This window comes from Narcine bancroftii, chromosome 1 (genome assembly GCF_036971445.1).
Source record: "Narcine bancroftii isolate sNarBan1 chromosome 1, sNarBan1.hap1, whole genome shotgun sequence".
Lineage (NCBI taxonomy): Eukaryota > Metazoa > Chordata > Chondrichthyes > Torpediniformes > Narcinidae > Narcine > Narcine bancroftii.
The window spans coordinates 11782088-11799550 of NC_091469.1; the positions used below are offsets into that span (position 1 = coordinate 11782088).

At 44.4% G+C, this 17463-nt stretch overlaps 1 protein-coding gene across 1 annotated transcript in view; it reads left to right on the forward strand.

Moving 5' to 3' along the window:
- Positions 1-1128: 1128 nt before the first annotated feature.
- rcl1 (RNA terminal phosphate cyclase-like 1) overlaps positions 1129-17463 on the forward strand; it is a 56711-nt gene continuing 40376 nt past the window's right edge. The window contains exon 1 of the mRNA XM_069920538.1: positions 1129-1300. Within this exon, the coding sequence (XP_069776639.1) occupies positions 1165-1300 (136 nt within the window). The 5' untranslated portion in view covers positions 1129-1164. The remainder of the gene's footprint in view (positions 1301-17463) is intronic.

Here is a 17463-nt window from a genome sequence, read left to right on the forward strand (position 1 = left end):
GTCTGCCGCAGGCTCGTTGGTGGCTGACAAGTCCGATGCGGGACAGGCAGACACGATTGCAGCGGTTGCAAGGGAAAATTGGTTGGTTGGGGTTGGGGTTCTCTCCTTTTTCTTTGGCTTGGCTTCGCGGACGAAGATCTATGGAGGGGGTAAAAAGTCCACGTCAGCTGCAGGCTCGTTGGTGGCTGACAAGTCCGATGCGGGACAGGCAGACACGATTGCAGCGGTTGCAAGGGAAAATTGGTTGGTTGGGGTTGGGGTTCTCTCCTTTTTCTTTGGCTTGGCTTCGCGGACGAAGATCTATGGAGGGGGTAAAAAGTCCACGTCAGCTGCAGGCTCGTTGGTGGCTGACAAGTCCGATGCGGGACAGGCAGACACGATTGCAGCGGTTGCAAGGGAAAATTGGTTGGTTGGGGTTGGGGTTCTCTCCTTTTTCTTTGGCTTGGCTTCGCGGACGAAGATCTATGGAGGGGGTAAAAAGTCCACGTCTGCCGCAGGCTCGTTGGTGGCTGACAAGTCCGATGCGGGACAGGCAGACACGATTGCAGCGGTTGCAAGGGAAAATTGGTTGGTTGGGGTTGGGGTTCTCTCCTTTTTCTTTGGCTTGGCTTCGCGGACGAAGATCTATGGAGGGGGTAAAAAGTCCACGTCTGCCGCAGGCTCGTTGGTGGCTGACCAGTCCGACGCGGGACAGGCGGACACGGTTGCAGGGGAAAATTGGTGGGTTGGGTGTTGGGTTTTTCCTCCTTTGTCATCCAGAACCCGATAGGTGTTGGAAAGAAACTGTCCCTCCTACTCGAAGGTGGCAGTGAAAGGAGGTTGTGTCCAAGTGATGAGGTCCCTCCATGACTTTGACTGCCTTCTCACACAGATGGGAGGTCAGGGCCAATGGACGTCGTTTCTCCGCCTCCCATTTGTTCTGCTGCCAATTCAAACGTTTCCCTTTTTTTATTCCTCTATGATGATCATTGAAACACCAGCAATTTTCTGACGCTTTCTTTACCCGTGTCTGGACCTCAGGGTCCAGATGGGGTCCATTCCGTGGGCCAGCTGACTGACAGAGGGCGGGCCTCGGCCCGGAGAGCGGCGGTTGGCGGTTGGCGGTTGGCGGTTGGCGGGCGGGGCGGGGCTTGGGCCGGATGTACCACGTGCTCGGCCTGCAAGATGGCGAGCGGTGTCCAGGTCCTGCGCTGGGAGGGAGCGCGTTTCCTGCGGATGCGGCTGGTTCTGTCTACCCTGAGTGGCCGTTCGCTGCGCATCACTGGCATCAGAGGCCAGGAGCTGGAGCCGGGCCTGCGGGGTGAGTGCGGAGACAGGACGGAGTCCAGTGACCCCGCCGGCTCCCCCTCCTCCTCCACACCCCCGCCGGCTGCCCCGTCCCCCCGTGTCGCCGCCGCCCCCCCTCCCTCACACGGATTTGACAACATCTCCCGACCCGACCGTTTTTACCCATGGATCTGCCTGACCCACAGGCCTTGACTACTCAGTGTTTGCTTTGGGTACCAGCAGCTGCAATTCTTGTGCTCTGTCTGTTTATGCTTTTTCTGAGATCCTAGATTGTTTGTGAATTGGGGAAAACGGAATGATTTCAATTATTTTTATGGATGTTAATTATTTGGTGTCAATGTTAGAGCTTTGATGGGTTATACGTAATTGTGCTTGTGAAACTCAGCAGGTCATGCATGCTGCATTGAACACACGTTTGCAAATTGCATGAGATTTGGTGGTGTTGAATGAGAAGATAGTCCTGGGCTCCAGAATGATTTTGATCACCAGGTAAACTGGTGATCAAGGCAAACTGCCTCAGGATCTTCATCACCCTGTACAAAAACAAAGGCGAGAAATCAGACTGCTCAAACTACAGGGGAATCACGCTGCTCTCCATTGCAGGCAAAATCTTCGCTAGGATTCTCCTAAATAGAATAATACCTAGTGTCGCCGAGAATATTCTCCCAGAATCACAGTGCGGCTTTCGCGCAAACAGAGGAACCACTGACATGGTCTTTGCCCTCAGACAGCTCCAAGAAAAGTGCAGAGAACAAAACAAAGGACTCTACATCACCTTTGTTGACCTCACCAAAGCCTTCGACACCGTGAGCAGGAAAGGGCTTTGGCAAATACTAGAGCGCATCGGATGCCCCCCAAAGTTCCTCAACATGGTTATCCAACTGCACGAAAACCAACAAGGTCGGGTCAGATACAGCAATGAGCTCTCTGAACCCTTCTCCATTAACAATGGCGTGAAGCAAGGCTGTGTTCTCGCACCAACCCTCTTTTCAATCTTCTTCAGCATGATGCTGAACCAAGCCATCAAAGACCCCAACAATGAAGACGCTGTTTACATCCGGTACCGCACGGATGGCAGTCTCTTCAATCTGAGGCGCCTGCAAGCTCACACCAAGACACAAGAGAAACTTGTCCGTGAACTACTCTTTGCAGATGATGCCGCTTTAGTTGCCCATTCAGAGCCAGCTCTTCAGCGCTTGACGTCCTGCTTTGCGGAAACTGCCAAAATGTTTGGCCTGGAAGTCAGCCTGAAGAAAACTGAGGTCCTCCATCAGCCAGCTCCCCACCATGACTACCAGCCCCCCCACATCTCCATCGGGCACACAAAACTCAAAACGGTCAACCAGTTTACCTATCTCGGCTGCACCATTTCATCAGATGCAAGGATCGACAATGAGATAGACAACAGACTCGCCAAGGTAAATAGCGCTTTTGGAAGACTACACAAAAGAGTCTGGAAAAACAACCAACTGAAAAACCTCACAAAGATAAGCGTATACAGAGCCGTTGTCATACCCACACTCCTGTTCGGCTCCGAATCATGGGTCCTCTACCGGCACCACCTACGGCTCCTAGAACGCTTCCACCAGCGTTGTCTCCGCTCCATCCTCAACATCCATTGGAGCGCTCACACCCCTAACGTCGAGGTACTCGAGATGGCAGAGGTCGACAGCATCGAGTCCACGCTGCTGAAGATCCAGCTGCGCTGGATGGGTCACGTCTCCAGAATGGAGGACCATCGCCTTCCCAAGATCGTATTATATGGCGAGCTCTCCACTGGCCACCGTGACAGAGGTGCACCAAAGAAAAGGTACAAGGACTGCCTAAAGAAATCTCTTGGTGCCTGCCACATTGACCACCGCCAGTGGGCTGATAACGCCTCAAACCGTGCATCTTGGCGCCTCACAGTTTGGCGGGCAGCAGCCTCCTTTGAAGAAGACCGCAGAGCCCACCTCACTGACAAAAGGCAAAGGAGGAAAAACCCAACACCCAACCCCAACCAACCAATTTTCCCTTGCAACCGCTGCAATCGTGTCTGCCTGTCCCGCATCGGACTGGTCAGCCACAAACGAGCCTGCAGCTGACATGGACTTTTTACCCCCTCCATAAATCTTCGTCCACGAAGCCAAGCCAAAGAAAGAAGATATTGTGCAGTTCATTGACAGAAGGAATTTAGTTCTGATAAGTATGAAGTAATGTGTTACCTGAGCACTTGTAGACATAATGTTGGTGTCCCAGCTACACCTGCCTGTTTGTGTGCTTTGTGGAGCAATCCATGCTGCAAGCTGATACAGACAAGATTCCTCAATCTTGATAACTACATTGGGGCTACCTTGTGCACCTGTGATGAGCTTGTCAGCTTCAATTTCCACTCCAATCTCAAACTCACTTGGTCCATCTCTGACAACATTCTCTCCTTCCTGTATTTCTTTGTCTCCATCTTGGAGACATATATTACAAACCCACTAACTCCCACAACTACCTTTTTTTTGGGTAATTTAGTTATCGCACTATGAACCATATCAACCAATATATTTACAGATGTATCTCTTTAAATATTAACAGTGATATTTTCTCTTTTTTTTCCCCTTCCCCCTTCCCACCCCCCCTCCAAAAACAGTAGATATTAGACATATGAAATGTAATAAAACAATATCTTTATACAAAAGGAATACAAACAAAAAAAATGTATCATCTTCTTATTCACATTAAATCTGATCGTGTTTATCTTCTTATCATTTTAGGTGGTGGAGGTCCTAGCCCTGCTCTTTCTGATATGTTCCATATATGGTTCCCAGGTTTTTTCAATCATTGTAACTTTGTCTTTTAAATTATATGTGATTTTTTTTTTCCCCAATGGGATACATTTGAACTTGGTTATATATTCCATTAATGTTTATAGTCATATGGTCCAATGTAGCCATCTTGTATCTTCATTTTCACTTTTCTGCCTCTTCACCACCTCTATCCCTTTTTTTTCCATTTCTGTTTTTTAAGTTTTCCTTTTTAATCTCAATATATGACAACGCATTTAAGACATGAAATACCCCAACAATCCCCATAAGCAATAACCCTTTAACACAAAATGAACCTCCCCTACTTGGATTGCCTCCTGTCCCTTGACGGCAACCAAAACTCCCCTTTCCATTCGGTTTACGAACTTACTCGCAAGCGTCAACCGATTTCGCAGTGACCATTATTCTCCCTCCCCCAGCCCCCCCCCCCCAGAGAACACTATTTTCCTATATTTATAACAAAGTTCTTTTTTTTCTTCTTCCATTTCTCTTATCCATCTTTAAATCTTTATATATACATTATCTTTACTTTATATTTTTACATATTTCTGTATATTTTCTTGCCGGTCATCCTTTTTGTCACTCCTCCTCCTCTTCTTCTGTCCTGCAAATGTTCTGCAAATTCTTGGGCTTTCTTTGGGTCACAGAACATTCCCCAGGAATGAATACTTTGAGTATTGCTGGATGTCTTAATATAAAGTTATAACCCCTTCTTCCATAAGATTGTTTTCACCATGTTGAATTCCTTCCTCTTCTTTAAAAGTTCGAAGCTTATGTCTGAGTAAAAAATATATTTTTGTCCCTTTTTATTCCAATGGCTTATTGTCTTCTCTAACTTTCTTTTTTGCCTGCTCCTTGTCGTATATCTTAGAAATTTTACCAATATGGATCTCGGTTTTTGATGTGGTGGCGGTTTCGGTACTAGCATTCTATGCGCCCTTTCAATTTTTATTTCTTCATGTGAGTCTGTTATTCCCAGCACCTTCGGGATCCATCCTTTTATAAATTCCTTCATATGGGTCCAGGGGCCCCAAAAGTCCATTCAAGTAAAGCAACACTTCACTTGTGTATCCATAGGACTGATTTACTGTATCCAATGTCTCTACGTCGGAAAGATTGAGTGCAAATTGGGAGATCATTTCGCTGAGCACCTTCACTCCGTCTGCTACAGTTACAGAGACCTCCCAGTAGCTAACAATTTCAGATCTGTGTCACACTCACATGTCTGTCCATGGCCTTGTGCGCTGTCCACCAGAACGACCTGCAAATTTTCTGTCTGGGCACTCTCCAGCCAGATGGCATTAACATCGACTTTTCAGATTTCTGCTAACCTGCTCTCTACCTCCCTGTCTCCCTTCCCCTTTCCAGTTCTCATCCCTCCCTTTCCCCTACCTTCACCTAGCCATCCCTCCTCCCCTTGATCTCTGCTGTCCCCTCCTTCCCTTCTCCATCTATCACCTCCTGCCTTGGAACCACCCCTTCCCTACTCTTTTGCTTGGATGCCGACTGACATTTTCCCATACCTTGAAGGGCTCAAGCTGGTTATGTATTTTTACCTTGGCTATATAAAGGACACTGCTGAGTTTCTCCAGCTTTGTGGGTTTTGACCTCTGAAGTCTGTCTGACCATTCAGTGTGAATATAGCTGACTTCTTCAGGCCTCCTTTCTTCTGCACTAGTTCATCATAGTCTTCAGTTTGCTGCTTTTTCAAATATACGCAATGCATGCTAGAGTGTATTGTGGAACTACAGATCTTGGTGTACAAGTCTATAAAGCAAAGGTCAATAGGTGGTGAAGAAGGCACTTGGGATGTGGCCTGTATTAAAAAGGCAAAACAATAACAGTCTGGATGTCTCAGTACAACTTTGATTGAGCCATAGGTGGAGTGTTGTATGTAGTTCTGGGTGCCAATCTATAGGAAGGATGTGCATGCACTGGAGAGGTTGTGGAGATTTGCCAGGATATTGTCTGGAATGGAATGTTTCTGTTGCAAGTAGAGTCAGGATAGGCTGGTGTTGTTTTCCTTGTAATCCAGGAGTACAGAATGATGAGGGGCCAAGATAAATAAATTTACCATAGACAATCATAAATATTTCCCATAGCAGAAGCATCTTTCTGCATAGCAGGTGGGTGTTTTGGATCAGAGGGCACAAGTTTAAGATGAGGAATAAAGATGGTTATAGGAGATGCGAGGAGATGCGAAGAACAAATTTGGTGGGTCTGAGAACTAAAGAGTCTGAGCGCATCTTACTAAAGAGAGTCTTTATTAATGCATGGGGAAGTCGCAACGGGGGTTGCACTCGCTCTCCTGTACAGTACACTGCACACAGGTCACATACAGTGGACATAACTAAACAACCAAGAGATGCTACAATTCACGATACCCATAGATAGTGTAAAAAGACCATAAAACAATACCTGCCACCCATCGGTAACTGGCAAGCATGGCACCACAATCAATTGCAAATGTGTTAAAAGGTTATAATAAAGGACAGATTACAACAGGCATGCACCAAACTATAGCCCCCATCCTGTACTGGCACGCAACTTATAATTGAGTCTCCAGAGTTTCCCACTGCTAGCAATTTGGAGTGGAGCTAGGGTTCATTTTCAGGAGAAAAGAGGAAGAGTTTGTACTACAGCCAGCTGTTGGGGCTGCCTTGGGTATATACAAAATAAGCAAGGTGTTTAAGAGAACCAGTCACAAGGTGTGCCCTCACCTGTGATTGGCGAACCTTGATTGACATGGGAAATGACTTTTGACCTGCCTAGTCAAATGATCCTCCAGGAGCAGACGCATTTTCCTTTCCTCAGAGCAGTTTCACCCAGTAGGTGTTTGGAATCTAAATGCACAACCTGAGGGGATGGTAGAGGCAGAGACTTTCCTAACATTTAAGGATCATTTCAACAATCACCAAGTCATCCAAGGGTATGATCAATTGCTAGTAAATGAGATTAATGTTACTGGGTACTTGAAATGGATGTGGTGGGTCTGAACAGTCTGTTATGACTCAGACTATAACAGATTATTGTAATTATGTAAACACTCTGGTTCTTGTGCTCATCTTCTCATCTCAGCCAGGACCCTTTATTTTGAAATGGTGACTGGTGCTTTTTGACACCACAGTAAAGAAAACATAAACTATTATATTCTGTCAAGCCTTGTCAAATGCTTTCATGTTTCAATGAAAACACTTTACATTCATCTGAACCCAAGGGAGTAGAAGTCTGATTTGTTTAATCTGCCCTCCTAGTATAGCCACCACATCCCAGAAATTAGTTATTTTTTGTTGCATTTCCAGTATCACAAGCATATCCTTCCTTGAGTAGTGAGGCCATACTCATGTCCAGTATTTTGGGTATGGTCTCCCATGGTGCTATATAATATAAGCAAGAAGTTTTCTCTTGTTCTCAAGTTTTGTATTATTATAAAGGCCAAAATATAATTTACTGAAGTGCCAGTTGATGAAGTAGACAAAGATGATGTGGTCAAACAATAATCATGGCTTTTATTAGCAGAAACTCCTAGAACAATAATGAAAGACAATAGATGCATATACAGTTATATCCAAGGGGAGTGTCCTTAACAGTAGAGATAATGCACAGCCAATGTTAGTACAGCAAAGCTCGCCAGAGGGGAGACAGGCAGCTTGGCAGACATTCACCACAGTCTCCCCCTGGTAGAAGAAGGGTTAAAATCAAAAGGACACCTGCTAGGAAAGACAGAAGCAAGCAATACATGGATACCATGTTTGGCCTTGAGATACTCTAACAGCCAAAATACACCAGTATCTAGCAAGGAATCGAAATATAATGAGATGTTTTATGAATATGTCAGCCTATCAGGTTGTTTACGAATTCTGGTGCTTTGTCTCAAAACAGGTGCCTCCTTTGTGACCTTGGGAACTGGTACAGATCCTGGGTCTGTAGTGTAGGAAGGACTGGCTTCTGGACCCGCTCCAGAATCGCCAGCGTGAGGCAGTGGAGCCTCAGCTTGGCCATCTGAAAGCTTACTAGGGGTCACAGTTTGGGGGGGGATGAGTCCAACCTCTCAGGCTCACTCTGAGTAGGGGTGCGAGGAAGGGGTGAACCAGGCAAGGCCAAATCTCTTGGGGGTACAGTGTCAGTACTCCCGTCTGGGAATTTAACATGTGCGTAGTTGGGGTTAGTATGCAGTAGCTGAACTGATTGGACTAGGGGGTCTGTTTTACGCGCCCGAGCGTGGCTCTTCAGCAGCATGATTCCAGGCTCAGATAAACAGGCTGGCCAGTCCATCACATTTCCTGATTCCCTAGGAAAGGCAAACATACATTCATGAGGTGTTTGATTTGTTGCAGGACACAATAAAGACCGAATAGAATGTAGTACCTCAGGCAGCACCTCCTGCCACTGGGTAACAGGGTAACCATGTGTTTTTAAAGCAAGATTAACAATCTTCCAGACTGTAGCATTAGCGCTTTCAACCTGCCCATTGCCCTGCGAGTTGTAGCTCATGGTATGGCTGGTGGCAATCCCCTTTCATAGCAGGGCTCGCCGCATTTCAGCGCTTATGAATGCTGAGCCTCTATCGGTATGAATGTAATTGGGAAAACAAAAATGCTGAAAATTCTGTCAAGTGACTTGATGACAGACACTGACGAGACATCAGGGCAGGGTATTGCAAAGGGAAACCTGGAATATTCGTCAATTACAGTAAGAAAATATACATTTTTATTGTTGGAAGGTAACAGCCCTTTAAAATCTAAGCTAATCCTCTCAAAAGGTCAGGTTGCCTTGATGAGAGTGGCCTCTGGAGCTTTGAAGTATTGTGGTTTGCATTCTGCGCAAACAGGACAGCTTTTAGTCAGTTTCCTGACTTCTTCCAGAGAGGAAGGAAGGTTGTTAGCCCTTGTGTCGTGGAAGAATCTCGTGACTCCTGGGTGGCACAGTCTGCTATGGATCTCTTTTAGCCCCTCCAGCTGAGTACCAGCAGCAGATCGTGACAATGCGTCGGAGGGATCATGTAATCTGCCTGGTCTGTACTGGATCTCATAATTATAAGTTGAGAGTTCTATTCGCCAGCGTACCATCTTATCATTCTTGATTTTACTTTTGTGTTTACTACTGAACATGTAGGCTACAGATTTTTGATCAGTGACGAGTACATTTTCAGTCGGCTAGAAAGTGTCTCCAGTAGCGAACAGCTTCAATAATAGCCTGGGCTTCTTTTTCAATGGCAGGATGTTTAAGTTCAGGTCCGTGTAACGTGCGGGAGAAGAATGCCATAGGTCTGCCCTTTTGATTAAGGGTTCCTGCCAAGGCATCAGTTTCCACTTGGAATGGGACATACTGGTCAATGGACGAGAGTGCAGCTTTGGCAATATCAGCTTTAATTCTCTTGAAAGCCTTCAAGGCCATTGGAGAGAGAGGAAAAGATTTAGTGTCAAACAGAGGGCGTTCCTTCGTGGAGTAGTCCCGAACCCATTTGCAGTAGTAGGAAAAGAATCCCATACACCTTTTAAGGGCTTTTGCTGAATTTGGGGGTGGTAACTTCTTAAGGGGGGCCATTCTTTCCAGGTCGAGGCGGATTTCGCCCTTGCAGACAATGTAGCCCAGAATGGGTAGCTCTGTCGCGTTGAACATACATTTGCCTTCATTAAATGTAAGGTTGAGTTCTTTAGCTGTTGCTAAAAATTTCTTTAAGTTGTTGTCGTGCTCAGCCTGTCTTTTCCCCACAGATAGTCACATTATCCAGATAGGGAAACATACCCTGTAAATTATACGTCCTAACAATCTTATCCATTTCCCTCTGAAACACTGATATACCATTAGTGACTCCAAAAGGTACCCTTTTAAACTGCCATAGCCCCCCATCGGCCTCAATGGCTGTATAGGGTTGTTCCTTTTTTTTAATGGGGATTTGGTGGTAAGCTGCTTTGAGATCGATAGTGGAGTACACTTTGTATTGCGCTATCTGATTAATCATTTCATTGATGCGTGGCAGGGAGTAGGCATCCAGGTTAGTGTAACGGTTGGTTGTCTGGCTGTAGTCAATCGCCAGTCGTTTCTTAGTGTGATTTTTTTTTCACAACTACCACCTGGGCTCGCCACAGACTCTTACTGAGTTCAATTACTCCTTTAAGCAATCTCTGGGTCTCAGCTTTGATAAACTCACAATCCTCTTTGCTGTAAGAATAGCTCTTAGTGGCAATCGGCTGACACTCGGGAGATAAATCACTGAAAAGGGAGGGAGCTTTGATCTTTAATGTGTACAGACCGCAGTAATTAGCGCAGGGGATGGTAAGTGTGGGTAGTGGCCCACCGAAATTTAACGCTACACTGTTCATCTGAGATTGAATATCTAACCCCATATCACAGGGGCGCAGAGCTCCGGCATAATAAAGAGCCACACATCAGCCAGGCAATGTCCCTGCAAATTTAAAGTAACTTTACACTTGTCCCATACAGTTTTTGTAAGTTCAATACAAGCCATCGATATCTTTCGGTTCGCTGGATATCTCCGCAAATTTAAGGCTCTGGCAACTTTCTCGTGGATGTAGCTGTCAGTACTCCCCGAGTCTATTAGATAATCAAGAGTCTCACCATTCACCTCCCCCTTCATAGTTGACCGTTCCAATCCGTAACATCCCCCAAGCTTTACAGTCAATTGAGCCATCACTTGAAGTCGATTCAGCCTGCTCGTCTGAAGATTCCCCCTTTTCACAGTTGTCTTCCATTCCTGCAGCTCCAGGACGCATTTTCTTGTTGCTTTTCTTCTGCTTCTTATCAGTGGGAGTACTTTTCGACTTACACGCTTCAGCGAAGTGGCCAAGTTTCCCACAATAGCTGCAGGTAGCAAATTGAGCCAGGCACTTCTGTCTGGGGTGCCAGCTCTTATCACAGAAGTAGCATTTTTATGGAGTTCGCCTTTTTCTTTCCTTTGAGGTTCCAGCACTCCTGGATGTTTCCTTTTAGGTTTCTAGCATTTCACTGGACCGCATAGCACTTCTCAGTGTTTTGGCTAGAGTGACTGCCCGGTCGTAGGTTAAGGGCTCTGTCTCCAGCAGCCTCAGTCGGATGTAACTAGAGTCAATCCTGTTGACTAAAGCATCCAGCTTCAAGGCACTGTGGTGTTGTTGCACATTGACTGCCCTTGCATCACATTCATTTGCCAGCGAGTCGAGGGCCAGTGCACAGGCAGCATCACTTTCCCTTGGTTTCTGGCGTCTAGTCAGCAACTGGTGTCGAGCAAGAACCACATTCCGTGGCGCCGCATAGTAAGCAGCCAGACGTTCCCGGGCTATAGCCAGAGTGGTAGCTCCTTGTGTTACGGCGAAAGGGACCTCACCCAGCAGAGAGTTCAGGTGGCCCCACTGTAACACCTCATCGACCACATTGTTTCAAGCCATGTAGTAATCGAAACAAGCAATCCAGTGGTTGAAAATTTCTCTGGCCCTCGGGGCAGACTGGTTGATTATCATCCGCTCTGGCTTGAGTGCTGCATCCATTTCTGCTAATAAAATTGAAGTGCCAGTTGATGAAGTAGACAAAGACGATGTGGTCAAACAATAATCATGGCTTTTATTAGCAGAAACTCATGGTACAATAATGAAAGACAATAGATGCATATACAGATATATCCAAGGGGAGTGTCCTTAACAGTAGAGATAATGCACAGCCAATATTAGTACAGCAAGGCTTGCCAGAGGGGAGACAGGCAGCTTGGCAGATATTCACCACATTTACCTTCTCACCTGTGAATTTTCTGACTCCGAGAAGTGGAGGCAAGCTCATTGAAAATATTGAAAGTGGAAGTAGATGGGTTTTCAAAATATCAGGACTATGGGTGTTTAACACAGAGGCAAAGTTAATATCTGGCATAGATCAAACATGATCTTATTGAATGGTGGGAAAGGCCTGATGGGGAGCAGGGTAGGAAAGACAGGTAAGCAGCCTCCTGGAAACCCAGGAACCTCAAAGCACCATTTAGAAAATTATACTTTTTTAAAAAAAAAATCAAAATATTGGATGATCTTTTTCCACATTATATTCTAGCTGCCATAATCCTTTTACAATATTGCCTCATATTTTTGAGTCTCTGTAAGTAAAGCTGGATCTATGATCCAGGAAAACCATTGAAGATATTTGGTCTCTTTACCTAACTGGTCCCTATCATCATGCTTTTTAAATTCCACAGATCTTGCTCCTCCTCCGTAGGTATACTGAAAATTTTGTCATCCATTTGTTGGTGCGAATCCTTGCTATATATAGAATTGGCTAAATTATTTCTTTAAAGGAAATCCACACTATTATTGGACAAAACAATGAATCCACAAAAGAAGAAATATCACAAAATATAGGAGCAGAAGTAGGCCCATTTGGCCCATCAGGTCTGCTTTGACATTCTAATCATGAGCTGATCCACAGCTGCTTGTGGCAACAAATTCCACAGACTCACAAAGCTCTGACTAAAGACATTTTTCTGCATCTCTAGGCATTTTCACATTGCAGGAATTCAGGACCTCCCAGGCCTTTCACACTTTGGTCCAAATTCCTGGGAATTTGCCCTCCTCAGCAATTTAGGGGGTGTCCCACCCCCAACCGATGACACATTACACACTCTCAGACGTAAAAGTAAGTTCTCCTTCCTTCCCCCCCCCCCCCAAAGTCTGTCAATTGCTTGCCTACTCCCTCCCTCCCAGCCGTTAGTAGGCCGGTCACTTACCTGCTCCCTTCTCCCCACCCCACCCCCATCCTCGGCTGTCCATTGGTCACCCGCCCACTCCCTCCCTCCCAGCCTGCCTGCTCCCCCCAAGCTGTCTGTCGGTTGCTCACTCGTCTGCCCCCAGCCTGCTGTCGGTCACCTGCCTGCCCCCGGCTGTCTGTCGGTCACTCACCCGCTAGCCTGTTCCCTCCCCTCCCTCGCCCCAAGCTGACTGTTGGTCGTCTGTCCGCTCCCTCCCTCCCAGCTGTCAGTAGGTCACTCGCTTGCCTGCCTTCTCCCCCGCATTTTAGAGATGCTTTGGCACGCTGCAACGGTGGCACATGTGGGATGTATGGCCGACTTTGTTTCCCGTAATCCCTCACACAACTGGAACTGCTCTGGGAAATACAGCTGTGTGAGAGATTATGGTTAACAAGGATGGCCATTCATCCCATATTGTGCTGCCATTGCGACATGCTGAAGCAGCCCGCTGTTTTCTGGTGGCAAGTATCTTTTAATTTTAATCACCTACGTGATACAGCACCCAAGTGCTGACATCACAAGGCTTCCCTGCTTGGCCATTTGGCTTTTCACATTGCAGGGAGAGGTGGTCCTGGAAAACTTCCCGGGTCCACGACCCCACCTTGTATGAGGACCGCGGACCCGTTTAAAAAATTTTTGGCCGACCATTTCTCATCTCAGTTTCATAGGAGGGTTCTCGGGGAATCTCCATTTTACATTGTGGTGTGAAAAAGCCTTCTGTTTTAAATTTATGTCCTTTTATCCTGAAGTTGTGCCCTCTTGTCCTAGAATACCATATCATGGTACATATCCTTGCCACATCTACTCTGTCCAGGCCTTACAGTATTCAAAATGCCTCCCCCCCCCCCCAACCTTCTGTTCTCCAACAACTATAGTCCAAGATCTGACAATTGTTCTTCATTTGCCAACCATTTAATTTCTGGTATCACTGTAGTAAATCTTCACTGAACTCTCTCCAATGCCAGCACTTCTTTTCTCAAATAGGGCCTCTAAAATAATACACAGTACTCCAAGTGAGACTTCACCAGTGCCTAATAAAGTTTCAACATTACACCCCTGCTCATGTATGCTTTTCATCTAGAAATGAATGCTTACATTGTATTTGCCTTCACCACCAACTCAAACTGGAAGATAATCTTTCGGGTATCATGCATGAAGACTCCCAAGTCCATTTGCACCTTAAAATTTTGAATTTTAATAATCTGCTTATCTATTTCTTCTATCAAAGTGCATGACCATATACAGGTATATCCTATATAACATGGTTAATATGTTCCAAGCAAGTTCAGTGCCATGGAAAACCATGCTGTTCAAAGCATTATTACAATGCACTTTAATTATGTTCCAATCCTATAAAAGAGATTATATAAAACTGATCTTTATTGGCAGTAGATCTTTTTTGGCAATAAGTGAACATCATTTATTTAAGAAAATATTTGTCTAATGTAGATTTGTGTGGGGAGCCTCAAGAACTTCAAATTCCTAGGTGTCCACATCTCTGAGAATTTGTCCTGGAGCCTCCATGTTGATGTAATCACAAAGAAGAATCACCAGAGGTTATACTTTGAGGTGTCAGAGGAGTTTTTGGTAGGTCACCAAAGACTTTTGTAAACTTCTACAGGTGGACCATGGAGAGCATTCTGGCTGGTTGCATCACTGCCTGGTATGGAGGTGCCAACTCTCAGACAAGAATAAACTCCAGAGGGTTGTTAACTTGGCCTGCGACATCACAGGTACCAGGCTTCACTCCATCGAGGACATCGACATGAGGTGGTGTCTTTAAAAAAAAAAAAAAAAAAATCCTCAAAAGATCCCCACCACCCAGACCATGCCCTCTTCATTCTGCTACCATCAGGAGCCTAAAGATGAGCACTCAGCGGCATAACGATTGCTTCTTCCCCACTGCCAGAAGATTCCTGAATAATCAATGAACCATGGACACTGCCTTTCTTTTCATACACTATTATTTTTACTTTTTTTTAATGTTGTAAGATGGTTATAATATGAACATTTGCACTATGATGGCTGCCACAAGACACCAAATTTCATGACTTGTTTAGGACAATAGATTCTGATTCTGAAATCGCTCACTTGAGACTTCTACCAAACTTAGATCGGTACCACTGTGGGATTGTGCAGGGAGCCCAGTCGTAGTGGGGACAACAATAACTTTCAACACAGCCACTTAACTCTCTATTCTACAGCATATTCTAGGGGTTCCCCTCCATTCATATGGCATTATTTAGTGATTGGAAACTCGCTGATCTGATTATATCAGAGCAGAGATGGAAAAATCCAGATTCCCTTCACTGTAAGGCAGTGTGGTGCGGGATAGCTCGGGGAGCCTGATCACAGATGAGACAGCAATAACTTACACCACAGCCACTTAACTCTATTTCACAGCTCAGCGTCTATATTTCAAATATTTTAAACTAGAGTCTTGTAAAGTATAATGAGGTGATTTAAATAACAACAGCAATAAAACTTTTAATGTTGCAAATTTAAAACTGCAGGTCAGAAATTTCAAACCATGTTATGTCAAAACACGCACTTTTCAAAACCATGTTATCCAGGGTATGCCTGTACATTCTAACATTGTAGTTTATTTGCCACTTTGCTCATTCTCCTAATCTATCCAAATCTCTGGGCAGCCTTTCTGTATCCTCAGCCTGCCTGACTGCCTATTTTGTTATCATTCGAAAATTTAGCCATAAAGCCATTTATTTTATAATCCAAATCATTTATATACAACGTAAAAAGAAGCAGCCCAAACACTGACTCCTGCAGAATACCACAGGTAACTGGTAGCCAACCAGAATAGTATCCCTTTATACTTACTCTGTTTCCTGCTGATCAGCCAATGCTCTACCCATACTAGTATCCTTCCTATAATTACATGGGCTCTCATCTGTTTTAGTGGGCTTGTGTGGGGCACCTTGTCAAAGGGCTTTTGAAAGTCCAAATACACAACATCCACTGCATCTCCCCTGTCCATCCTAATTGTGATCTCTTTAAAAGATTTCAATAGATTTGTCAGGCATGATTTTCTGTTAAGGGAACCATGCTGATTTGGGTCTTATCTTCACATGCACCTCCAGGTATTCCGTCACCTCATCTTAACAATCAACTTCAATAGCTCCCCACCCAGTGACGTCCGGCTAATAGGTCTATAATTTCCTTTCTGCTGCCTTGCTGCATTCCGGAATGGCAGTGACAGCCACGATCCTCCAGTCCACTGGAACCATGCCAGAATCCATTGATTCCTGGAAGATCATTACCAATTCCTCCCCAATCTCCACAGCTTCCTCCTTCAGAACCTGAGGGTGTATTCCATCCAGTCTGGAAGACTTATCTACCCTTGGATCATTTAGCTTCCCAACTACTTTCTCTCATGTGATCTTAACTACACTCATTTCTCTTCTGAGAGCCATTAGAGTATGCTACTAATATTTTCCACAGTGAAGACATATGCCCAGAACATAATTGATGATATATATTAACCTTGACCATTATGTAAGGAATCCATAGCATTACACAAGCCATAAAAGCTCATTTGAAATCCATTATAGTTTGTTCAAATTTCAGCCAACAGCAAGCCTATACCAAAAAAAAATAGCTGGAGTTTAAGGTAGTAATTTTAGAAATTACTCTTTGCAACCCTTTGTTGTTCTTTGTGAGAATCTTCTACATTTGCTGTATAACTAATACCCAATACTGAGTCTACTTAGGGCCATTCTCAATGTATAGCTAAAATTCTAATGATAGTTATTATTGGTGTTGGCAAATTGCTATGTTCTTTTTTTTAAAATTTTTTTATTTTTCACACCATAAATCACATTAACCATGATACACACTTTTTTCTTTTCACACATATATCCCCCCTCCCTCCTCCCATCCCACCCTCCCTACCTCTCCCCTCCCGTCCATTTAAGGTATAAAATCTAGGATACATTAAACCAGTCAGACAATGTTGTCATTCAATAAAAATACACCAGAAATTCCACTGAGTCCATTCTTTTCATTTCCTTTTCCTTCCGTTAACTTAGGTAGTGATTGTCCCCGGTAGGTTTCCGCTATTGTGTTTAATGTAAGGCTCCCATATTTGTTCGAATATTTCAATATTATTTCTTAAACTATATGTTATTTTTTCCAATTGAATACATTTATTCATTTCCATATACCATTGTTGTATTTTCAAATTATCTTCCAATTTCCAGGTTGACATAATACATTTTTTTTCTACGGCTAGAGCTATCTTAACAAATCTTTTTTGTGCATCCTCCAAATCAATTCCAAATTCTTTGTTTTTTATGTTACTTAGGAGGAAGATCTCTGGATTCTTTGGTATATTGTTTTCTGTAATTTTATTTAATATCTGATTTAGATCTTCCCAAAATTTTTCTACTTTCTCACATGTCCAGATTGCATGAATTGTTGTTCCCATTTCTTTTTTACATCGAAAACATCTATCAGATACTGTTGGGTCCCATTTATTTAACTTTTGAGGTGTAATGTATAGCCTGTGTATCCAGTTATATTGTATCATACGTAACCTCGTATTTATTGTATTTCTCATCGTTCCAGAGCATAACTTCACCCATGTTTCCTTTTTTATCTTTATATTTAAATCTTGTTCCCATTTTTGTTTAGTTTTAC